The sequence below is a fragment of the Pagrus pagrus genome (assembly GCF_965226575.1).
Source record: "Pagrus pagrus genome assembly, chromosome: 18".
Classification (NCBI taxonomy): domain Eukaryota; kingdom Metazoa; phylum Chordata; class Actinopteri; order Spariformes; family Sparidae; genus Pagrus; species Pagrus pagrus.
The window spans coordinates 19,906,229-19,932,628 of NC_140202.1; the positions used below are offsets into that span (position 1 = coordinate 19,906,229).

Sequence of the window (26,400 nt, forward strand, 5' to 3'; positions counted from 1 at the left end):
GGTTATTTCCTGTGGGAAATACCTCCCAAACGCCTGGTCGTGTAACTGCAACTGGCGACAGGAGAAGTTGCTGAACGCGTTGATGTATATTTCATTTTTGTAGTGTCAGAAATGAGGGAATGGAAGCGAGTTCCCTAACGTTGGACCCTATGGCGGAGGTGGTGGTGCTGTAGTCGTTGATAGTGAATATTATATTCTGTTTCTGCCCTTTAATCATCCTAAATCCTACATACTGGGCCTTTAAACTTTAAGCTGTTATTCTTCCCAACTGCAGCTTTACTGTATGTTGTGTCCTCTGCCTTTGTTTAAGTGTGTTTTAACCATTAATTACTCATTCTCATCACTTGTTCAGGTGTTTCTGCTGTATGCATCATAGAAACAGAGAGCTGAAGTAGCAGAAAACATGTTAAAAGTGGCCAACATTGCACACGTCTTTGATGGTAACTTGAATTTCTAGTTAAAACATATTTAACTCTCAGAAAACATACACATGCATCATTCCCAAACACCTTTCTTTCTTTCCTTCTTCCTGTTCAGACGATTGTCCTCAACCTTTCAAAGACCTGGGTGTTTACCCACACTCTCAGACCTTCATAGTAATACTGTGTATTCTCACTGGGCTTCCAGTGGGATGAATATTTCAGTAGTTTGAAGAGGTGTGAACACTCACACATATCCAGTGACACGAGACAAGGTGACACCTGCACCAGTAATAATGTCTCTTTCTCTTTACAGGCAATGTTCGTCGCAGACAGGACCAGAGTTGCCGTTTTAAGGCGTGTAGAAGCCTCATGTATTATTATCAGTGAACTAATGACATCACTACTATTTACTTTAGTATTTACTTTGGCACAGAAGGTCAGGTGGTTTGGTCTCATGACTGCTGTAATCAGTTACAAACAAGTGCTTAGGTAAGGCCTTGCCATCAGTTATTACAGGAAGTCAGTCATTGAACTGGATTGTAATGCCTTCCCGTTAACTCGTGATGATTCAGCCTCGAGTGGCGGGCTGTGATAGACTCTTTTTTCACTTTAATACTCAACCAAAACCTTTTTCATTGTTTGATTTTTAAAAGGTGTCAATTGTGTCCACTTCCAAAAGCTTTTAAAGGCCTTGACTGCAGTTACTCAGTTAATTTCACAGACTTTTCAATGGATTTTAAGTTTTTAATCAATAAGCAACAAAACGCACCCTTGCTCTATTCAGCACACTCATAGGTGTTGCTGCTACAGCCTTACTTGGTCTGTATGACCAGTAGCTTATGGTGGATACTGAACCCGTTCATGACTTCTTTTGTACTCGAGCTATCAGGTTGCAGCATTTACAGATATCCTGTAGGCTGCCACTTATGGCCTCAGCCATAAGGCTGTTCACACCTGGTATAACCATCTGATTGGATCACAGGTGGACAGCTCTTACTCTGTCAGTTCACATCTGGCATTAACATTCGTCATGATCTCATTTCCCCAGGTACATCACCGGGACAGACAGACACAAGAAAGAAAATCTCCATGTATGACATTTGCCGAATTTACAAGAAGGCCCAAATGATTAAGAATGTGTTATAGACAGAGTTTCATAGTGTTTATAAAGTTAATTCTGACACAACAACTCACAAAACTGAGTGATTTTGTAAGGGAGTCTGGGGAACTCTCCACGCCGACGAAAAATTTGCCTATATTGGTTAACTTTTATGTATTTGTAAAATCTGACACATTTACTTTCTTTCATAATTTTAGTGTAAATGATTAAATCAGTTGAAACAGTGTTCAAACAGCTGCTAAATGTTGGCAGGTAAGACACACGTCAGATGTTGCAGCAAAGAAGGAAACACCTTAATTTACTGCGTTTAATGCTGAATTCACAAGAAAGCACAGATGATTTAGAATCTGCCAAAGCAAAGTTACTCAAAGCTTTTAAAGTTTCTTCTCACTCAACAACTCTTAAAATTGAGCAATTTGTTAAGGGAGTCTGGGGTTAACGCGGTTACTAGTTCAGTGGTTGGACCGGTCAAAACAAACGAATATTGATATGTTGAGAGAGCCCAAACACATAGTGAGCATTCATTTCACCTGTTGTTGTGGCACTACTTGTTTCGTAGAAGTTAGTCTTGGATTGAACTCGAGGGTAAGACTAAATGTTCCCTGTCGAAGGACCATCAGCTGTACTGGTGTCACATGTGCAGGATGTAGTCAAAATAAAAGAAACTGGAAGACTAAAGTTCAATAACAGTGGAGAGCTGTAATGCTTTCTGTGCAGTGGGAGATTCTTCACGTTGGCTTAAAAGGATTAAACCTGATGATACACGATTATGTAGCGCAGGATATGACTGTAATATTGACTCGATCTGTCTTTTTAAGAGGTCTTCAACAAGACATGAATGGTCGCTCAGCGATCTGAAGAGCAGTGTAATAATGTTATCTGTACGCTCCCTAACCAGATCTGATTTCCATGGACATTAACGGTAGACTGTAAAATACTTCACAGAGTCTGGTGGAGACAGGAGGGGGGCTGCTCACTTAAAATCATCGTGTTAGAAATCAGCATCGACTTCCTCCTACGTACGAGAGGACTGAAATAAAAATAACAGCTTGGGTTATTAATCTATGATGAGTGGGAGTTGTACTAGCAGACCAATAGTATAAATACATATTAAGCTTCTCCAGACAGAGAAGAGAAAGAGCTCAAAACCTCCAGTAAGGAGTACAATAGAGAGAAATGCTGTCAGTTTCCCACAATGCCTTTTTGTTACTCAAAGTACCAACAAATTAACTAAAAATATTAAAAGGAAAAGCTGTACTTGTATATTGGGTAAGTTAAATTTATGTTAAAAAAAAGATTAAAAAACTATTTTCGAATCAATTTTAGATCTTGGGCCTTCCGTAGACTTGGATAACATCAGACAAGCCGTATGGAGCAAGTTTTTTATGTCAGTTTTTTAGTTTTTTTTTTACATTTTAAAACAAGTCCCCATCTACTTCAGTTGATTAGATGAACTGCTGCAACGCTGTTTCGCTGTGAAGCTTCAGAAATGTTTTGTGGACTATGAAACTGCACGGGAGTGAGTAGGTAACGACTCAATTTTCATTTTTGGGTGAACTTTTCCTTTAAGTAGTTTGCTCCATTTGGTAGAACAGCTACCAAGTTAATGTGATTGTTGTAGCAAAACACGCATTGTCCTTTTTGTCCTCTCTTCCTGCTTTTTGTACTTTTCTGTCACTAACTGCTGGATGCAGTAATGCTTTGGCATTGGCTGGCTAGACTTTACATAACTCAGCTTTCCTACAAAATACCTGTTTGAGCCTCTTTAAACTGACTCCCAAAATATTTGAGGATTGATTTTAAGGTCTTACTGATTACTGTTAAGGCCTGCGACCTGGCTCCTTGCTGTCTTTTCAGACAGAGCCTTTCACAACCCACTGCAAGAGAAGCTGAACATGATGTTATCACAACCTTCTACCTTCACAAGACTATCCAGCTCACGTGTGTGTGTGTGTGTGTGTGTGTGTGTGTGTGTGTGTGGTCTTTGGCAGATTGATTTCTTCCCACGATAATGTGCGCCTGCACAGATCAGTGTCACAGGGATCATGTGGTGGATCAGCGGTCGCCACTGCTGCTTTTGTTCTGTCCTGAACCGGACGAACCGATTAACATAACTTTGTGCTTTCACAGGACAGGTGACCGGTGTTAGACTAACAGTGGAGCTCATGAGGGACTTTCAGGCTCTTTGAGACAGTGTTTCAGCTAAAACAAGCACTTTCTTCAGTAAAGTTTGTCTTTTGTTTGGTCGACTACTTTAAAGTTATACGTTTTATGTCTTGTTTCACTCTTTTTTAATGGTTGGATATGTTTTTCTTTTCCATTTAATTTAATCCATTGTACTGAATTGTTTTATCACAATTTTCCGTGTAAGGCACTTTGTAACTTGTGAACACTTGTAACAATCTCACATATATAATCTTTATAGTTGCCCTTTAACCATAATGTCTGGTTTGGACCTGAACATTATCATTATGATGATGTTAATCAGCAGAGATATCTAAAGCTGCGAAGACAACAATTAAGCAGGATTTTTTCTTTTGTTTCAGATCAGTGGGTGCTTTAAATAAAAATAAAGGACAGAATTTAATTTTTGAGTGTGGGGGTGTGATACTTGAATCACAGCGAGGGCAGTAGTTAAAAACAACACTTAAAAATGACAAAGGGATGCCAGCGTGTTTATTTTTTGGTCCTTTTAATGGAACAAATAATTGCAATAATAAATGTTTACGTGTGGATGTTATTGCAAAGTGTATATGTTTTATGTGTAGATATGCCGATGTTTATGTATTAGTGTGTTTGTAGATTAACGTTTTTATTAAACTTATTTTTCTGTCTTTATTTTTGTTATGTTCAGCTGTTGTATTTGTATTCATCTCCTTTCGCGTGTGTACTTCATCCTTTTGACCTTTTGTAATAATAATTCATTGAAAAGAGGGGAAAAAACTGTCTTGCTCAATAATTAAGTGGAAAAAGATGCTTCAAGATAAACTGTGAGCAGATGTGTTGGATACTGGTATATTTTCTTATATCAGCCGGTAGAAGCTGGATGACCGATGTTGACATCAGTTGTTAAATTTGAGGAGTTGAGTGAACATAAGATAAACAAACACGCTTACAAAAGATGGTTGTGTTTGTGGATTAAATCTTTTCTATCGTTTTTTAAGACACAAAACATAGAAAGCAATTTGGATTGAAAAGACTTTGTAAAAAGAAACATTCACATCAGTGCACAGACACCAAAAAGAAGAAGAGCCAGTCAATTATCTTTTTTTAATTACATTATCTAAGCATAGATGCATTACTTGTGAAAAAGGTAGAAAAAACAGCAAGTCTTTCTCAATAAGTTAAACCTCTCTGGCCGAAGAGCGGGGCCGGCTCACAAAACAGAAGATTTCCCGTAAAGCATTCGAATTCATTGAAACAAAAAGAGACAAGGAGTTAACTCGTGTCGCTGAAATAAAAGTGCGTCTCCTTGTTGAATTTAACTGGTTAAAAAACAAAAAACATAGAAGATGCAAGTGGCTTATGTTACAGTCCTTCCACCCTTTTATCCACAGGGCTCTGCAAGCATTTATCATGAAACTTCACAAGTTCCATCGTTTGATCGACAAACAATACGCTGAGTTATAGTCGGTAAAAAAAAAAATTATAATAACAATAACAATAATTACAATAACAGTTATAACGATAAATGTAAGTAATAAACACAGTCCTGTACAGTCAGGCTCATCTTCTGAATGACCGCAGCCAAACTGATCGATTATCCATTGGTCTTCAGCAGCGTGACAGACCCGTACTGACTGAAGAAAGGTGGCCAATGCTGTCGTCTCCTCTCAGCTTCAACTTCTCTCAGCTGCCCTCGGCTATGGTGTGTTGGAAAATGCCTTTCCAATTCATGTCCCCCTCTGCTGGAAGAAGAACAAAAGGAAAGCGTTATGAGTCTCAGAGAACAGTTAGATGTTAGACGAACGAGCTTCTACGTAACTCATATTTGAACATGACAAAGTAAGGCGTTACAGTATTCGGATTACTTTTTTACTGTAACAAGTAAGACATACATAAAATTTAATTAACTTTCACTATATTTCCCTGTTTCCTTTTGTTGCCACATAAAACAACAACAAAAACACACAAGAAGAAAATCCCAGATGAATTCCCACTGTTTCGGTCTCCCTCCTACTTCTTGGCAGGCGGTGCGCAGCCACCTTCAGATGTGCGCTTGTGTTGTGTCAGCGCGCAGGTGTAATTCAGCAAGGTGGCCAGAGCAGAGAGCGCAGCCTCTGGTTCATCAGTCACATTTTTAAACATGATGTACTATAGGCTATTTGAGCCTGCGTTTTCTTGTTTTCATAGAGGCAGCTGCTTTCATTGCAGTCGAATCGTTAAAAAATATACATGTTACATGAACTTGTTAGGCTGTATGTGCCCCTGTATCCCACTTGAGATTATGTTTTGTAATCAAAAGCTGTGAGGGGGATGTTACGTCTGTCATTCCTGTTTTTATTAGCCTGCAGAGTTACAGATAAGGGGTCGTACAATATGCTCTTCAATGACGGCTGAGTCAATACATTTAAAAAGGAAGATGTGTATCCTCTGGACAATATAAGCAGCAACATATGTAAGGAATCGCAAATGTGATTTAATTTTTGGTAACGCAAAAGGACTCTAAAGTGTTACTTTTCTCAGAAGGTCAAAGACTCTTCATTTACAGTCATAAACGACAAAGAAAAGCAGCAAATCCTTACATTTAAGAAACTGGAACCAGCAAATGTTTGACTTATTTGTTTGAAAAATGGCTGAAATGATAAATTAAAAGAGAAACATTGGGAGAAGAGTGTGCATAAACAGTGATCATCTTTAGAGAGACACAACAGTGTGTCTCACCTCACCGGGGTTTTGTAGTAGAGGTCGTTCCCACAGAGCGGTCAGTCCAGTTCATGTACCTCGTCCTGCAGGGAGACCGAGGGCCGCGCCGCCTCGCTCACCCGTTTGGCCATGATGTCCCACTGTGGAGTCAGGCCTTTGGATTTAGAGCCTGCAGAGGAGGACAGAGGAACACAAGAGATGCTGGTCACACACACATCAGCCCACTGAGTTCACTAAAGGATAAAATCTCCTGCCCCCTGGTGGCTCCATAAAGTACTAGTTTCTTTAGTATATCTACAGAATAAAATGAATAGACATGAATATGCCTCGTTAATCGTTAATTAATAAATCTTCTCACAGCTGACGTCACATTTTTCACTTCCTCCATCAGAGCTCATCGATGTCTGCAGCTCAGGAGGTAATCATCTCCCACTTATCAGTTAAGTAATGTAAAGGTTAGTTTTTAATCTTTCACCCAAAACTTTATCAACAGTTCAAACAGTAAACAAACTCTCTGCCTCGTCTGTTTTGCACAGAAACAAGCACAAGCCTGTTTTTGCCAACTCAAAAAGACACTCAGCAAATTATCTTTATAAATATTCATCATCATATTGTTAACAGTCTGGCTCAGACAAAGACGTGTTTTTAACAATTTAGCATTCAGACAAAAACCATGAAGCAGTAATTCTCATTATTCTTCACAGATGAAGTCCGACCAGGTCTGGAGTGAAAACCACTGTGTGCTTTGCTACACCGGTGGGGTCTGACATGGTAAATAATAAAAAGGGGTCTTCATTAAAAGCTAACATAGATCCAGAACTAGAGTTACCACCTCATGGTTGTATGCATCTGTGCATCAGTCAAGTTGCAGACATCCATGTCTGTCCAGACTCATATAATGCCGCCTATGTAGTGAAGACTTTGAGGGAAAGCTATTAAATGCAAGTTTCCGTGAAAAAGACGTGCATACATACATCTGTTCCAGAGATGTGATGTCAAATAATATGAAGTGAAGTTGATTTTTGACCTTTCATAAAACGTCATCACTCCATTATTGTTGAATTATTGAGTTATGTCATACAAAACAAACAAAAATCTACTGAGTTCAATGGACATTTGTGCTAAAGGTGCGGAAATTGCCTCCAGGCATCCCTGAGATTTCACATTCACAAGAATGAGACACAACCAAAAGATAATGTCCGTAAGGAAAGCAGGTGAATCCACTACATGTGCAGAATTACAGCATCTTCAGGCCACATTAAAAAAAAAGTTAATCATTTAGAGAGAGTAACATTAATGAGCCACATTATACAACAACCTTAGATACAATGTGCACATAAGTAAACTGCAGAGATACTAGGAGGTGGATTTCTGACCTTTGAGAGAGCCAGGCTAGCCGTTTCCCCCTGCTTCCAGCCTTTACACTACGCTAAGCTAATCACTTCCTGGTTCTAACCCTATAACTTAAACTGACTCTCAGCAAAACGGCAAATAAGTGGATTTCCAAAAATGTTGTACTATTCCTTTAATTTTCAGCGCATGTGCAGAAGAGTTAGTAGGAAAAAGATCAATACAACAAGAAAACAGAGGAGACAGACACTGATGAAGAGGAGTGCAGAACACAGACTCTAGGTCCTCAAATTGCTCTGAGCAAAAAAACAAAACAACTGAGCAATAATAGTTAAAGAATAAAAAGTAAAGATACGAGTGACCAAGTTGATAAACTGAGTAAAATAACAAAATAAAATCTCAAGCCAAAGTAAATATAAACTAATCCCTGATATTTGAGCCTGGCTGCCTTCCAACCCAGATCTCCTCATGGTGTGTTATCCCAGCCTGGGCCTGAGGTGGGCTCACAGACCAGTGGAGATGCTCTCCCTCAGGACACACTTACTAAGCCCTCCTCCTCCTCCTCCTCTTCCTCCTCTCCGCTGTTACCATGACAACATAGACTGTAGCCTCCAGCTAAAGCAGCAAGGCCGATCCGATCCTCTCTCTTTCTCCCTCTTCCTCCCCGTCTTTCTCTGGCAGACTCTCACTCTCTTGATCTCTCAGTCTGTCTCTTCCCCTCTCTCATTTCACAGGGGAGAGGGGAAAGTGGGACATAACCCAAAAAAATAAGAGCCCCGCACAAACTCTTAACCCTTCGGCGGTGAATCTTAACTGTAGCCATCGAGTGAGCCTTTACATACTGCTCAAATATTAAAATAATCCATATTTAGCCAAGACATTAAAAATTAAAGTAATGCGTTTCACAGAAACACTAGTATTAATACAGCTAAAATAATTAAAACGTGACTGATGAAAAACACATTCGAATTAGTTTTATAGCTAATGATGACAGCATTATTCTACTCCAATAATTTCATACAGATGAACAACTGCATTCAGAGTCAGAATGCCAATAATCCAACATAAAAAAAACCTGCAGCTGGGACATTAATTAAAGTAAACTCCTTATCTCCATATCTCGTTAAAAGTCTCCCATTTGCACGATGAAATAATTAGTAATTTAGATTAGGAGATGGTGATTATCAGATTTAAGAAAAAACTGGCAAATAATTAATCTCGTATCAAGCTCGTTTTCACCTTTTAATCAAATTAGATGTTTTAAAGTGTGCTGAATTCATGAGGAAACTAGAATCTGAATATATAATGCTGCTACAAGACATAAATCATCAAAACAAAAAATGCAAGTCTGCTGCGCTCACCATCGAGTCCGTTGTGCTGTTCATAGGTACGTTTGCCCAGGATGGTGGGTGAGCCATTGTTTAGGATGGGAGAGGCCTTTATGGGCGTCAGGCTGCCTGTAGAGATGGACGCTCCACGAATCGGAGGGTCGGGTTTGGCTGGACGGGGATGTGCTTCTGTAGGTGAGAGAGGAGGAAGTAACATGAAGAGGGGAGAAAAACAGGACAAAGATCAGGTTTTTTTCAGATACAGAGAGTCAGAACAGGATGTGAAATGCATACAGCTAATTACGACAAAAATTAATTAAAAAGAAAATTCAAAAAGAAACTCAAACAACAAAGACACAGTCAGTGATAGCTTCTTCTTCTTCTTACCTAAATATCGAACCACAGACTCCAGAGGTTTACGTTCCACAGGTTTCAGTGACAATGGCTTTTTTGGGCCATCTGGCAACCGCAGGGCACCTGCAGAAATCCATTGCAAAAACACTGAATTACACGGGAAAAAGACAAACTGGTCTCTTCAGCAGGCGGTGTGATCAGGCCCTTACATTCTGCCTTGATGGCTGCTGTGTTGACAGGGAGGTAGGGGTGCCGGGCCAGATATCGCGGCCTGATGATGTCCTGGCAGAGGCGGCGTGCCATCCGCGTCAGGCCGGTGGTCTGCAGGTAGAAAGCCTGTCGCGTCTTCACTGCGAACTTGGGGCTGCCGCTGTGCCGCAGGGGCAGGCCGTGGGGGCTCTGAAGGTTCAAACAGATTAACAACTCTGAGATGCTGTGAATGTATTGACAGTAGCATACACTTGATCCAATAAACACTGATGGACTGGTGGAGGGTCAAATTATCACCTGACTGACGATGAAGAAAACATTTGGAGTGAATCGTTATCGGAGATGGATTTCATTAGTTGGATTTATTGATGCCGGTTGGGGAAAATGGAGCTGACTGGAATCTTCCCAAAATGCTTCATCCGTTTAACAACTTGACCCAGCTAATGCAGACTCACACAGTCACTTAAGTAGCCAATAATTTACTGGAGTTCACTGCTGAACAATATTCATGCTTCATCGGGCTTGCAAATATTTAGAGTATATGCAGTACTTTATTTGTCTTATTGACAGAGTACACACAAAATGAAAGGCTGGATGGTTACTTATGAGGACTTTTTTTTTTTTTGCATTTTTGTCATCTAAGAGTCTTTTTAACTCTTAAAAGAGAAACAAATTTAAGGTAAAGTATTAAAAAAACTATTAAAAACAGTTACAGTCAAGAGTCAGAGTGAATCAAATTGGTAACTTCCATCAAATACTGTATTTTGGGACCCAATGATTAAGTTTTGTCTCAAGAACATTTAGATTATCTTGTTTAAAGGTTAAATACATGAGATTGTGCTATGAGAACTGTTTGCTATATAAAGATATACTAGAATAATGGTATCCTGACTAGAGAATAAAGTCACACTTCCTATGTTTGTGTTGTGATCCAAGCTTCTGACTTCTTTGTTGTGGTGGCTGGGCTGGCCGTGCATGCTTGTTAGCAAACGTGAGTCATGTGGTACAAGCTGCTCCGGGCTCCAACTTGGAGCTGGTTTTTCCTCTTCTTAACCGTAAGTACCTTTAATTTTTTTGTTTTGTTTTGTCGCTAACTGTAACAGAGAATGGCAGCTAACTAGCCACTTGTGATATGTGCAGAACTGAAACTTATAATTGAATTGAGTTCCAAAGAAAAAAAAACTACTTTCATAATTGATTAATCTTAAATTGAACAAAAAAATACCTCAAACATTTGCTGGTGACAGCTAATTTAACAAAAAATAAAAACAAAACAAAAAAAACAAAAACTTAAAAGGTGCCACCTTGGGCTTGACACTAATTTTCCTTTTAAAGATTTTGAAATAAAATGATTTATGGATTCATAGAAAAAAATAAATGAAACAAAATAATGAAAAATTAAAATAATAAGGCCTCATAAATATACAAAATATACTAGCAGGACTGACGATGCTGATCTCGGAAAAAAAACAAGAATCAGTCGGGCTTTACTGGTAGTCAAACATACATGAGGATGATAAGACAAAGATTCTCTTCTAGAGGATGAACTATTCCTTTAAGGCCTCAGGCAAACAGTGAGGCTGTTGTTTGGGGTTTGCAGAATAAATAAATGAACTGTCCAGTGAAGCCTGAGTGTGTGTGTGTGTGTGTGTATATATATATGCGTGTGTGTGTCAGATTATACCATGTTGTTGCGGTTGGGTCCAGGCCTCTCTCCGTCCAGTCTTGTGGGCATCTTCAGCCCTCCGTACTTCTTCCAGTAAGTCCAGCATGACGCGCACAGGCGACACTGCATGTTGGGAGGTCCCCACGAGTACCACTGGTAAGAGCTGCTGGCTGCACACACAACCACATAGACTACGTTGAAGTGAGTGCAGTAGACACACATAATCATAAAGTCGTGCTCGTGTGCATGCAAGCAAGTGCACAACCTTTAATCATTCATCGCTGAATTAACTACAACCACTAAAATAACTCAAACAATACCCTGCTGCGGGGCATGTTATGATATCTTCTATCCTCTCCAGTTTAATAAATGGGGGAAAAAGTCAAGTGTGTGCCTCATACAGAGAGTACAGTGTCCATTTTATGCTCTTAATATCATTAGTTTAAAAAAAGCTCTGATTTAAGTTAATTGTCTATTGAAATCAAGTAGGATGATCAGCTCAGTATTTTATTTTTGGAGGATGTTAGAGACGACATATTGTGCTCGTTTTCAGGTTCATAATTTTATTTAGGGTTACTGCTTGAATAGGTTTACATGCTTTCCTGCTCAAAAAACACAGTTTTCTCATACTGTACTGTCCAGTGCTGCAGCACTATATTCCCCCTCTGTCTGAGACGCTCTGTTTAAGCATATATAAAACACTGAAAGAAAGGAAAACAAACAAAGCAAAACAAAAAGCATAATAGGTCTCCTTTAAGCCAGATGTTACAATTAAAAGAGATGAACCAAATCTAAAAATACACACTATATGCCCGTTTTACTCTTGTATTTGCAAGTAAAGACGTAAACAAGCTTCTCAAGGTGAAGGAAATCTTAATATGCAACAGCTTCTGTTGAATGTGATTGCACCTGTGAATGCCAAAGCAATTACCCTAAGTTCATCATGTACGATTAAGCTAGATGTACTGAAAATCGAAATAAATCAGGCCAATGTTTGTGAATCTTAATATCAATAAGCACAGAAACAGCAGCTATTGCAGTTACATGACAGCAGTGTTACACATGCAGATGACTCACTGTAGCAGCTTTCACAGGCTCTGCCGAGGCCGGGGGTCTGCCCTGAGCCTGGAGGTCCTGGGACCCCTGGGACCCCTGGGATCCCTGGGACCCCTGGGACCCCTGGGATCCCTGGGACCCCTGGGACCCCTGGGACCCCTGCACCCACTGCACCCACTGCACCCACTGCACCCGCTGCACCCACTGCACCCGCTGCTCCATTCACCAGAGCTGGCTTTACATTGTTACTCAGCTGGTTGGGGTTTGGCTTGTTACTGGAAGGGCACAGGAGCAGGGAGAGGGGGGAGGTTAGACCAGCAAAGATAATGCAGGCCAAAGAGAGTAGATAACATTCAGAGACAGCAGCTATAGTAATACTGTACTGAGAGAAACCCTTGTGCTCAAACAACAGCATCAGTACAGTATTTTAAACACCAGACATGCTGCAGAGAGTCAGAAAAACTCTTACTTGATATCTGTGTGTATTCAGATGAGAAACCAGTGCTCAAGTGATCTCTGATGGTTTTATTCAAACCTGCTATTTGCACTTGTACTCACTAGTTAGGGATGTAGACCTGCTTCAACTTGCTTTCTGCCTCGGCTGCTTTTAATCGTTTCTGACGCAGAGAGAAAGGTGGGGGAGAAAGTAGAGAAAGAAGAGTGTGGTTAGAGATGTTAGCTCCGACAACAATGTTGTGAAGAAAAAAAAAAAAAGAAGAAGAAAAAAAAGGCATTTAAAAGTGAAGTTGTCAACCTTGAGTTCAGAACTCCATAAGGATTTTATTGATTTTAAAGAGAGTGAAAGGGATACATCTGAATGAAACTGACATTTGCCTCCTTTTTTATTTATTTATTATTTTTCTTTTGACTTTCAACTTGCAGCTACTCTGATGACATAATACAGATGCACAACAAAACATATACTCAGACTGACACTGGCAAGATTGAGGGGGAAAAGGAGAATAAAAAGAAAACAAAAAAGGGAGCATTTTGGGCCCTACATGATTCATTTGGCCAGAAAAAAACGATATAGTAAAATGCAAAATAATTAATATTCCTTTTTCAATGAGGGTTTAAATCAGACATTGCAAAATAAAACGATCAACGCTTTTGAGCTCTAAAAGAAAGGAAGTTAAAATGGAAAAATATAGAAGTTTTTTCAAGTTTTTCTAAAATCACTGACATGTAATGAGTGTGTTTACCTGCTGTACATATCTGTCTGTGGTCTTCCACATGTAGTAATACTCAATAATACTCGTCAGGGACTTCCAGGGCAGCTGGAGGAGGAGAGAGAGCAAAAACTGGTGATTAAAGCAGCGAGTAGTAGAGAGCAGAGTTGTCACTGATACGTTGCCAGGTTTCAATCTCCAGACTCACAAAAGGCCAGTATTTTCAATGCAACACTTAAAGATTTTTCGTCAAGCTGCTAAAAACCCTCTGAAGCCTCTGGGCCAACGCTTTCATATCAAAAGTAGATTTATAACACTTCAACATGAACATCAAAATGTCTTCAGCCAACTTTATTTTTCTCATCTATCGCATAAGTACCCTTTCATACAAAGAGATCCTTTAAATAAATGATCAGAAACAACATAACTGGCTACAAAATTAGGTCGAACCAACTGAAGTTGCACCGTAAGGTTCCCTCTAAGAAGTTTGAAAGGAAAATGAGCTGTCAAGTGGAGGCCCCACCCATAATGGTGGTGTAGTCCTGTTGTTTGAGAGAAGGCCTGGGTGGAAACCTGAGTGAGCAGCACTGACAGCAGCCAGCCACCAGGTGGTGGAGTGATGCACACAGTGAGAGATTAGCACAATGAGTAGTAGTGGGGTCCAGCAGCATTCTTCTCAGGCTGAAAGCACAGAAGACTGAGGAGAAAGGCAGCTTTCTCCTGGTTTTAGTTACTTTTCTCGAAGATATTTCTGTGGAATGTTTCCATTGTACTTAGTGCTCTTCTTTGGGCTGAATGCAATCTCAGCTTACAAAACTATTATTGTGCTTGAAGGTTATTCTGTGTAACATCAGCTAAACGCCTAAATGCAGGTTAGTTCTAATGGTTTCTGCACTCCGATCCAGATATTATGGGGGTGCTGAAAACCCACTGTACACATCTCTAAATGAGTCTATAAGCATCGAACATACAGGCTTATGAGCCTCGTCTTTACACACAGCGGCCCAGCCGCACAGAAATATGATACAGTGACAGAGCTGCAGCACACAATTCTCTACAATTAAACAAACTACCCTTCTTAATAAGTGTCATTTTATTAAATTAAAATGTCTGCTGTAATCAAAAATTGGCCGAATATATAATGTTAAAATTGCATTTATATATTTTGTAATCCACAGATTGTCCTCGTAACATCTAGCCTTATAATTATGATCATCCTGTCCAGCTGTATGGCGCCATTTTGCGTTTTTAGGAGAACGTTGTAACACTGTTTCGCTGTGAAGCTCCAGAAATGTTTTGTGGACTACTTCACCCGACTTTGCATCGGCGTGAGGGTGAGAAGATTGAATTTTCATTTTTGGGTGAATTTACCCTTTAGAATAACAATAATCTTGTTTTTCGAAATTGTTTCTGGGGCACTACACTACATCTGGTTTGTAAAACCAAAATATACACGGGGCGTTATGTGCTGACCTTTTATTTGTGACCCTCATGGACTTCCTGAACCCTTTTGTCATCACTGTGAGGTCATCCGACAACCGGAAGAGCTCGTAGGCACATATTTTCCCTTAAAGAAGGCAAGCTGTTCTCTCCTGTATCCAGCTTTTTTGCTAAGCTAACCGTCCGACTGCAGTTTCATATTTTACTTCCAGTCCTGATCCTCTCATCTGACCCACGGCAAGAACACAAACAAGAATATTCGTTTCAAATATGCTTTTTATTGGTTTGCTACTCACAAAATCCTGCTGGATATCGGTGAAGTCTTTGCCGTACTTCTCTAGTGCCTCCTCGAACAGGTTGGCCTCGGAGGCGCTCCACTCCTCCATCTCATCCCTGCAGAGGACGGGCCCACCCTGAGGCACCAGCGCTGAGATGGCTCGAGTCATGTCATAGCCCGTGGCGTGGAGGGTGTCCATGGCGTGAAACTAAAATGCGAGATAGAAAAATACATGTTCGGCTCAGGACTGCTGTTGCTGCAGTGAATGTTCGGAAATATTCTGCTGACATGTTGGGAAGAGTATGACTCATTTTTATTTGTTTGGTCCATGGAGTTTATATGCAGTCTCTTGTCCGAGGCTTTGGGCTGCGTTTGAGTGTGTGTTAGTGTGTGTGTGGGGATAGCTAGAAGGCCTCTCGTCTATGTTTTATATATGAGGATAAGATCTAGGGCAGAATAGACCCGCACCAGGCTTCTGGGGCCAAGTGCTTGTTAAGGATAACCAGACACAGGCCCCAACGATCGCTAACAGACACACAAACACCCACACACGCATAAACACACACGTGTACGACGACCATTTTCTTTGATTATCGGTGCTGCTGCCCCCCTCCACCCCCCCCGCCCATACACTTTTCATCTATGGTGTGATGCTGATTTAACCCAAGGCCGCTTTCATGTGTATCTCACCAAGGTAATGTCTCTGGAGGCTGCAGCAGCGCTCATGTGAAGGCTGGGCTGCCGGACAGAACTGCTGCAGTCCAAGGCTCGGGCGAATGTACCGACTGAACTGTGGGACACACACACGATGAAAAAGGTATTATACAGTGTATATGAAGAGACAGGAAATACACTTTTACTCTCACCATCTTTTTATCAATATATTATCAATGACCCTCCAATAACTTAAGGTGCAGTTCAGCCTTATTCAGGAATACCTGACTACACCCACCAACCACATAACAGCGCAGGAGGAAGCGTCCATCTACGCGTGCCAAAGCTAGCTAACGTTACAGCTCGGCCAAAGAGGACGCCGTTAACGTTTACGTCACATGCTGTAACAAGCAGGAGCAGGAGGAGCAGGCTGAGCTAACCATCTCTAGGCTGAAGCTTCATCTTTAGCACACAGCTATGAGAGTGGTGTTTGTTTTTATTATTACTTGTATGCTTTTTCACATCTGTTGACTTACCGAGCTACGACTAAGAACTGGTCGATCTGTTTCTCCGTCAGTGAGCTGTTGGGGTCCCACACCTTCTCCTCTAGTTTCTCCAAGTCTCTGCCATCTTCCTCGCCTACAGAGAAGCAGAAGATGAACACATAGTGGCACAGTTATTTCTCCCCATGCGGTTCAAAGCCGCAATGGTTCCGAGTTTGTAATATCCACAATGAAATTTTATTTTCTTTCTCTTTTTAAAATGACTACCTCGTGTTAAGCTCTAATGAATCCCAGAGTTGGATAGGTGGGGTCTGTCAAGCTGCCAGCCTGCAACAGACCAGCCAACCTGCCTGAGCTTCTAACACATGTAACAGAATTTCATTAACATGGGTTTAATTAGTGAGCTTAGCATCCCACGGTGTCCTAATTGCAATTTCAGAGGTTTTCCCACCTGCTAAGAATAAAATTCTGGCAAAACACTAAACCCTAAATCTGGCAGAAAAATAGTCACATTTGAAAATACTTAATATTGTCACACAAAACTGGCACGAAAGGTCTGGGAAATATCCTCAAACCGCTTGAATGAAAATAATTAAAGACTCTAATATTGAGGAAAAGTTGCAAAGTCAAAAAATTTGGCAATTAAGAGTTTAAATATGACATATTGTACTTTTTTCGCTTTTTTCCTTTTCTTCGATGTTTTATATATGTTCTCGTGCGTGTAAAAGATCTTGAATGCTAAAAAAGGTCAACGTCCGCACCAACAGAAGCTCGTCTCTCCCACAGAAAACACTGCTCCTGAAATGCCTCGTCAATAGACTAGCCACGTCATTTGCATGATTTATGCCTTGTGGCTAGTTTAGCACGTAAGAACTGATTTAGCACAGATGCTTTGTCGTTGTTAGCGGCACTGGCACAGGCATGTGTAAGCTGACCAATCAGAGGAGACTGGGAATACAGTGCTGCAGTGGTTTTTGTGCATTAAAGCATGTAAACCTCTTCTAGTAGTAAAACAAAATAAAACTATGAACCTGGAAATGAGCAGAATCTGTCTCCTTTAAAATAAGGGCCACATTTCTGATCTTTGGATGTGAACATGCAGCTTTAAAAAGGTGCTTTCAAACAGCAAGCAGCTGCCAACACCCTCATCGTTTTCAGTGTAAAAGGAGCAGTAGACATGATGCCAAGGCCAGCGGCAGCGGCTCGCCGTGTGCTCACAGCAGAGGAAACAATACAGGTGCTGATTGTCCTGTATCTGTGAGTTCACTGGATTCTGGAAGTACTTTTACACTTTGGCCAGAAACTAAACAACTACCATGTGTTCATTTGTGGAGGACTTTAGGGCTGTTGTATCGACTGGAGATTGTTGTTTCGCATTTTAGTATGCCTGCATCCGCTGACACAAAGGGCATAGCAGGATAGAGTGAGTCAGCTGGCCCCCTTTCTCTCTCTTGGATCGAGTGAGGAGCTTCTCACCAAACTCCCATCAAACTGTGAAAACTAGACAGTGCTGATAAAATATGAACCAAGATTTTTTTTTACTATAATGCCAGTTTTTCACCTGAAATCTTTTCAGAAACATATTTTATTGTACTGTTGAGCTGCAATAGCAAACGTGTGTCCACAGTATTGTTTTCGTATTGTCAAGCTGAAAAAGACTGTGCTGATCAAATAGGAAACGCAACACTGTTTCGTTGTCTATTTCTCGCCTAAAATGTTTTCAAACACATATTTTAGTGTACTGTTCGGTTGTAATATGATATTGATTGTTTCCAGACGGCTACCCGACTGTTTTTGGTTTCGAAATAGACGACGAGTGAAAACCAAGCACCAATTTCAAAAATAATTGTGTATGTACAGCCCAGTTGTATGAAGACACCATCTGTACTTCTTTAAGTGTATATGGTATCCTGTATTATGGGGAAATGGGGAGTGTTAATTGTTGAGAAACAGGAAGTTTTGTTGTAGTTGCACATTTAGCAAAAGGTGAACATGGCTGTCATCAATGAAGAATTTGTCCAGTAACTTTTCACACGGCACGTCCTTTCCATACATTGTGTGCAGCACACAGGCAATAATCTTATTAATATATGAGCTGACTATGTATAATCATGCTTCCACCCTGTGATTTCCATGGAAACCAAGGTTAGTTGTTTTATTACAACTTTAATTGTGAAAAAGTAGAGTAAATGGTGGCTTGGGGCACAAAAGGCTGCTTAAAGTTCATGAAACATTCTGGAGAACTGAGCCGCAACAAAAACATGAAAAGTTGAATAGTTTATTATAACTCAGGCTCCCCTATTAATGCAAAAATGAAAAAAAAAAAAAAAAAAAAAAAAAATCAGAACACAGCGGTGTTAAAAGAAAAGAAAAAAAGTCCCCTGCAGGAAAAAGTTAATGTGCTACCCTGTGAATAATCTTCTCTGGAAAACTGTGTCAATTAAAAATCCTGAGCTTTAAGTATGATGTACCTTCATTGAGGAGGTCAGTGATGTCGGCCTGGAACTTGTTCCCAACACGGATCTCCCCCTTATCAGCCAACAGGGTCTTCTGCTGAGGGTCATACACCAGCGAGTAGAAGAAGGCATCCTGGGAAATACACATGGCGGGAAGGCGTGAGGTTGGAATGAAAGCAAGAGGAAGCAGGACGGGCTAACGCAGAGGCGAAAGAGTATGTGTGTATGTGTGTGTGTGTACTTTTCCCTCCCTGCTAGTCTCTCGTCTCCTCATTACTGTACGTGAAAAGAACATTCTAGGTCAACACGTTGAATAATTCATCTGGAAACAAGAATCTCTTAGCTCATAAGTCTCCCTCACACACATACACACATGCTGTCTTAGATAATCCTGAAATCTAAACACACCTAATCACAGTTTAGAAGACCCCATCGCAACATTTGGCGGGTTTACGTACCTCTCTGTCCAGGTACGACTTCAGGGCTTCTGTCTCATTCAGCAGAGTTACACAGCACTTCCCCCTGGACAGGAAGGAAAGGATGGAGGAGAGTAAAAAGTGAGCAAACACAAAATAACAGACAAGACTTAAAAGTCCAGGGGATAACTGGTCATGCAAGTGCCAGAAGGTTGCTGCCCTTGTCTAGAGCTGCAATGACAGCAGCCAATCGACGGAGAATGAGTTGGTCTTTATCATTATCAATGAAGAGTCTTTGGGTTTTGGACTGTTGGTTGAACAAGATAAGTCATCTGAAGACACCACTCTGGGCTCTGGGAAATTGAGATGTTTTTTTTCCTACATTAAAGCAAAAACCCCTAGCCCTACCCCCTAACCCTAACTTTCTGGGGAAAGATAGTTGATTTACAAGTCTCATCCCATGAACATTAATTACTGACACTTTGGGCTGGCAGCTCGGGTCAGGCAACGACTCAAAGCGTCAGTATCTGACATGGGCAAGGGGACTGCAGCACCGCCTGAAACGGGGCATTATATAAAACCATCAATTGATAAATAAGTGTGACTCAGACTTGCAGCAGAGAGTCAGAGAGAGAGAGAGAAGAGAGAGTCCGAGAGAGAGAGAGAGAGAGAGAGAGAGAGAGAGAGAGAGAGAGAGAGAGAGAGAGAGAGAAAATTCTACAAATATTTGCTTTGGCAAAATTGTTTTTGAAACTTTCCTTCCAATAAAGCTTTTGATTTGAAATTGAAAAATTGAGAGTGAAAGGACAGGCGAGGAAGAGGGAGGGCGGGAATATGAAGAAGTGTTCACAGGATATAAAACTTTCTCTGATCATAAAGCCCTAAAGTTACTCCTCAATTCTGTGGTTTATCATATGACTGTCTCTGATAACGGTGACAAACAGATCCGCCTTATATATATATATATATGCTCGTTTCTCAAAATGTGTGAGTCACATTGTCCCCGGCATTCAGATCACATGTGGACAGCTCATCGGTTCACACCTGGTATGAGGCATCTCGACACGCATCTCCAGTGGAGAAACCACTTGTGATCGGATCTCACTTCCCCGCTTCATATGCAAATAAACACGCGCATCGCTGGAACGAGCGGAACCAATGATTTGCACACAAAGAAACAACTTTGCGTGTAACATTTGACAAATTTACAAGAAGGTCCAAATAATTAAGAACTTGTCAGCGAGTGTTTCACATTGTTTGTAAAGTTTCTTCTAAGTCAACGACTCACAAAATTGCGCAAACTTTATCGTGCGGGGCCTGAGGAATTTCCCTCCTCCTTCATGTTCTGGCTGTTGTTAACTGGTGCGTTGGTGTTGGTGTTGGTGCAAAACGTTCTCAAATTATTGTAAATTGTTGTTAATAACTATCAGATACAAGTTATCCTGGCCATTCAATACAAAATAATGACACAAAAACATGAATATCCCGCATAATTTTGCAATGACCCCTGACTGGGACTGACTTCCCTTTTAATTGATGACATGGGGATGACACTGAATGATCAACTATCATTGTCCAGGTTAGATTTTGTTGCTTTAAATGGACTAAACAATAATTGGTAGATTCATTGATAATGAAGGTAATAGTTACTTGCAGCCCTACTCTCCTCTGCAAGACAAATACCATTTTATTCATTTATATTCTGTTTACACTTTGTGTTTTTATTTCTTATTGCAGATTTGCTCTTCATTGCTTTCATCCCTTTTTATTTCTATTACAATTACGTGCCTTAGACCTACACATGCACCCTATTCTAGCTCTTTCTGTTTCTGTTCCCTTTTTACATTTTATTGCTTCATTCCTTTTATTGCTCTCAAACCCTTTACTGCTATCACACTGTTTTGATTTCTTTATACCTTACATATATACGTATTTACTATTCCCTGTAGTGGAGCCTCTCAGCCGAAGAATTTCACGAGTGTACTTCAACAACTGGAGTGACGATAAACATCTTTTATCTTGAAACCGTCTAAGAGGATATTTTGATATAGGATTCATCTCAGAATCTGCGACGCTGATATTGATGTGTTTCCATCTGGCACAGCCTGTTACTCGATGAATCACGGTCCAGTGTGTTGACACCGACAACACTCATCTCTGTCCCTCAACTGCTACCGTCTGCATTCAAATTATTTACCAGCTAATTAGTCATACCTCTGCAGCCTAAAGCGTATACAGTTAGGCATGGCGATAAACTCAAACATCTCGTGTCACCTCGCCACATGCAGGCGTTTAGTTAGAAATCTTAATCAAGTTTGAGTCCTCGCTAAACAAACGTCTCATCAGGGTATTTTTACTCGAGCAGATGTCAGTTTGCTCTTCCCTGCCTCTCTTCAGAAATGTCAAGTAATAATGTGGCGATGATTAGGTGGGTTTGCCAGGAGCTTACCGATGAGCAAAGGCAGTTCTATATGTAGAAACAGCTTTCTGTTGACATTCAGTGCTCAAGGTGCATACGAGCGGATTATTTTGAGGTGGTTTGACTCGCTTCAAACCATCTCTCAGGCGTTATAAGGAATCAATAAATCATGAAATCATAATCTTACTCCAAATACCACATTTTGCAGTTTTTACAGCCAGAGCATCGCACAGTACCCAAATTGAGGAAATCTGCTTTGCATACATTAATTCTGACAATGATACAAGATCACTGAATTATGAAGGCTTCATTCACAGCCTGGGACCAGAGGTTATGCTCAGACCTCGAGGAGAGAAAGTAAGAAAAACTGAAACAAAAAGACAGACTGACAATCATTTACCTGATGTGTGTGGCAGGTAAAGACTCCAGTTGGCGGGACAGGAAGAGCTCTCTGTGTCGGAGCTGGTGTTTCTGTTTCTCGGGGAGGTCGGCCATCTCTGGATTTTCCATCTCCTCCTCCAGCTCCCCTGGGTGGTAAGAAAAGGGGTCAAAAGGTCAAACATACACACATCTGATGAGGTGGAACAATGACGTCTGCGGGGAAAACGGAGGGGGGGGGATGCAAATGTATCGTCTGCGGCCACAAACAGTCTCAGGTGCATAACAAGCGGATATAAAGCACATGGATGCACACTTGATGAGCCGGAACAATGAAGTCCCCGGGGAGGTGGAGACTCCTGTATACATACTTTTTTTTATTTTTTACATAAAATGCTGATTACGTCTATATGAGACCTGCAATATAATTCAAACCGCATCGGGCAAAGGTTCCCTTTTCAATTCGGCATTTCTATCCTTATTACCAAAGCAATACTACGGATATCACCTTCCTCTTTGTCCCCTCAGGATTCTCCATCATTTTCATGGCGCTGAAATGTGTTTTCAATACACTATTATCTGGGTAATCTCCTGTATTTCAAGCGTGAAAACTACTAAAATAATCAAAATGTGAATACTAATCTTTTTTTAACCGATTGTCGTGAAATTCGCATAAATACTTATGATTTAACATTGTTCGCCTTCAGAATGCATTCCCAGTGGAGTAAAGAAAAGCCAAATGCATCTAAGAAAATAATCAAATAAAAAGGAATTTAAGGTCTCCTCAAAATCATCTGGATGTGGGAGTGTGGGAGGTACAGCTACAATTGGCAGATGTTTTGATTAGTGGAGCAAAAATAAAATGAATTGCCAAGTATTTTCATACTTTGATACTTATATATTAATCATTTCCCTCATTTTTTCAGGCATAAATGTTAAACTCTTGCTGGGTTCAGCTTCCCAAATGTAAGGATTTACTGCTTTTCTTTGTCATATATGATGATAAATGGAGAGTCTTTGGGTTTTGGGCTGTTGGTTTGACAAAAGAGGCAATTTGAAGACATTTTAGACCGTAAGAAAAGGTCTTTCTACTTTCTTCAAAGTTTTAAGGTTGCAGCATTAGTTTGGGATTAAAAGATTAGTTCACCAAATTACAGTCGAAAAATTATTCAATAAATGCAGATAGCTTGAGCGAGTCCCGTTCGAGTGGAAAAATGAATTTTCTTGCAGTTTTGTTGAGTCTTTTGACACATTATTGTGATTCAGGTTAGCTGCGAAAGTAGAAGAGAGGTTGTGATGCCGTGTTGTGGCAGCAGGTTGGTGGGGGGGGTCATGGGGTGGACGTTTGTATCGCCGCTTCGGATCGTTCGACCCTAATGGGCACAAATCGGTGTGGCTGGATTAGAGAAATCCAAACTTTAAGTTCCCCGGATGTTTCCAGCTCTAAAAATGAACTGTCCATGCATATGTCTTTGTCTTTTCTTTGGCTTGCCAAAGCTTCTCCAGAGTCACAGAAAACAATATACAACTGTGTTCACAGGCTGAGTAGTACTCCATTTGGCCGATTAAATGAAGTTTGTGTGCAAAACTGGCTCCCTCTAGGCAAGTGTTGTTCATTGTGCTAATTTCTCTCATGGTTGCCTCAGCAGAGATGGCATTTGTGTCTCATGAGTACTATGGCACGGATCCTCCAAGATTTTTTTTTTACTCCAGGTGTCAACCTTGGATTAAAAGAAATACTTGGGGAAAAAAAAAAAAACCCTGGGCATTACACATAAACAGATTATGTCTAGGAAACGGCAAGAATCGAAGGTGAAAAACAGCTCGAGAATCGTTCCAAGAATTAATGGAGGGTTATCAGCCAATGTAAGTCGGTCATTAGTCTGAATCATTCTGGAGATTCAGCTGCTGTATCTCCATCGCACATACCCTTCGTCATATGTGGATGAGGAGAGTAGAGGAAATGAAAGGTGGGAGAGCCCGGGTGAGAGGAGGAAAGAGGAGATAAGAGAAGGTGAGATGGACGGGAAAATAGATCCACAGAGAGAAAGTGTGACAAAAGTGATAAAGAGCGAGGGAGCATGAGATGAAGAAAGAGAGATGTGCGGACGGCGAGAAAGAGAGAGGCAGAGAAGGAAGGGGAGCAACAGAGAAATCAGCGAGGAGAGCGAGAGGGGGAGAGACGGCGACACGCAGCGAGAAAGCTGGAGAGAGTGGTGGAGAGACGGAGGAGACGAGCGAGCGAGCAGGAGAGAGAGAAAGAGAGCAGTCAGTACGTGCTCCAATTCATTTGGAGTTTCATTAGAGGAAGCGAGACAGAAAGAGGGAGACGGGGAGCAGAACAAAAGCAATCAAGGGATTTTCAGGAGAAGAGATGTGTGGCCAAAATCAATAAGAACTCCTTCACTCCCTCACTCTGCCCGGCACTCAGCAGACACACCATCAGGCGAAGCACGCACACACACAGAGCACGGGCTTCACTCCATCTTCTGCCATGTAAAAGCAACAAAATATGGACTGAGATTATTAATACAAGAAAAACAAACACAAGATTAAATAGAAAAGGAAATAAGGTGCGAGGTCACGTCACAGATGCATCTTGTAAACGTGCGTTTCTTTTTTTTCTTACATTGCGCACAACGTTATACATTTACTTTACATCAACTGTATTTTACTGTACTGACGTTGCAGTAGTTATACAGCAGCGCGGCTCGTAATGAGCTCAAAACTGCTGCTAGTGTTTACCCTACGAGGCACTGCTGCATTAGCATAAAAATATACAACACTGCAAAACTGAATCGAATTTAAACTGTGAGAGGAGAGTATTCATTTTTGGAGAAAAGAAGCTTTTCCTGTGAAGGAGAGGTAGTCATGTGCCACGCATACATGACTCACTGCAAAATAAACTCTGTCATATAAAGGATATGTACTTTTTTTCTGCAGTTTACCGATAGCCGATCAGCGGAAACATTGAGAAACAAGTGATGCAGGAGTCGCATTAGAAGAACGGATATAAGAGTTTTTCCAGTCTACAATAATGTCATGGAACGTGGCACGTAGAGATGCCTTGCGAGGGCGGAAATCTGTGGCGGTTTAGGAAACGCACACCCATAAACTTGTTTAAACTTTAATTAATAGTTTCCAAAAAAGATGGGTGACAAACGTGGACAAATCGTTTCCGCAATTCCTTTTTAACTCCGATAATTTATGACTAGGCGAGTATACAGTCGCCTGACTCCACAATGAAGCCTCCCAATCATAGATAATTTAAGGTAATTAATAAAGCAAATCTTAAATTACACACAATCATTCACAAGCCAACTTGCTCTCACACACACACAGATTGTGAATGACAACTGGTACAATCTCCACAACTAATGATTTTTGTCACTGTTAAATAAGCCGTCTTAGGGCCTTAAAATAATGTTGCAATAGACAAGATATATCTCAATATTTTGAAATGAATGAATGAACTTGTGATGTGATCATTCTACCATTCAGGCACATGCTGAGCTCGTTGTTTTTAACCCTATTAGACGAAGGGGGAGAAAGATTTAACAACCAGTTCCTGTGATGTCTTTCTTGAAGAAATTGGTTTTATAGCCTCTGACAAAAAAAATGGGAGAATAACTGCTCTTTTGGAGGCAAAAAATTTAATATTAGTATATTTTGTCTCCTCTCTATATTCACTAATATACTACATCTATTGTATATCAGTCATTTCTGAATCAGGAACCTCTTTCTTTGACTCACCTCATTAAGTTTCTTTTGTGTGTCTGCGTGTGTGTAATGAATAGAGAGAGTAGTATCTTGCGTGGATTGTGAGGCGCTTTGAGGCAAAAATGTGATCTGCGAGTTTGTCTTATATACAGTGTGACTTCTTGAATACTCTGCTTCTGTATGCACATATCCATGAATACACACACACAGATGCACACACGAGCAGCATTATGTAGTGCTGCATCAGTTGGCTGGCCCTTCAAACTGGCCCCTGGCTGTTCCTCCTCGAGTGGCAACTCAACTCCCCAACCTCAGTCCCTCTCCTCCTCGGAGCCAATCTCCTGGCAGTGCACCCACACCATACTCTCTACAAATTGCCTCTCCATCTCACCTGTCCCAGCCAATTATCAATTATTGATGAATGGGTCGCCTTACCGAGCTGAGAGACCATGCAGGGAGGGGAAAGGAGAGGAAAGAGCAGGCCCGAGGGTGAGGAGAGGAGGTGAGGAGAGCACAGCAGACCGTTATTACCTTAACAAACTGACTGCACCTCTGTGATACTACAGTGCGTTGAAGCGGCAGACTCTACTGCTCTA

At 40.8% G+C, this 26,400-nt stretch overlaps 1 protein-coding gene across 1 annotated transcript in view; it reads right to left on the reverse strand.

The window, feature by feature from the left end:
• Nucleotides 1-4,798: 4,798 nt before the first annotated feature.
• The window catches only part of mta1 (metastasis associated 1), a 45,609-nt gene continuing 24,007 nt past the window's right edge, over nt 4,799-26,400 (reverse strand). Inside the window, exons 4-18 of the mRNA XM_084381753.1 lie at nt 22,107-22,233; nt 19,330-19,393; nt 18,887-19,004; nt 16,449-16,551; nt 15,949-16,048; nt 15,278-15,466; nt 13,575-13,649; nt 12,931-12,989; nt 12,394-12,647; nt 11,335-11,486; nt 9,650-9,839; nt 9,474-9,563; nt 9,120-9,275; nt 6,432-6,577; nt 4,799-5,450 (exon numbers count right to left, since the gene is read on the reverse strand). Coding sequence (XP_084237879.1) covers nt 6,468-6,577; nt 9,120-9,275; nt 9,474-9,563; nt 9,650-9,839; nt 11,335-11,486; nt 12,394-12,647; nt 12,931-12,989; nt 13,575-13,649; nt 15,278-15,466; nt 15,949-16,048; nt 16,449-16,551; nt 18,887-19,004; nt 19,330-19,393; nt 22,107-22,233 — 1,787 coding nt within the window. The 3' untranslated portion in view covers nt 4,799-5,450; nt 6,432-6,467. The remainder of the gene's footprint in view (nt 5,451-6,431; nt 6,578-9,119; nt 9,276-9,473; nt 9,564-9,649; nt 9,840-11,334; nt 11,487-12,393; nt 12,648-12,930; nt 12,990-13,574; nt 13,650-15,277; nt 15,467-15,948; nt 16,049-16,448; nt 16,552-18,886; nt 19,005-19,329; nt 19,394-22,106; nt 22,234-26,400) is intronic.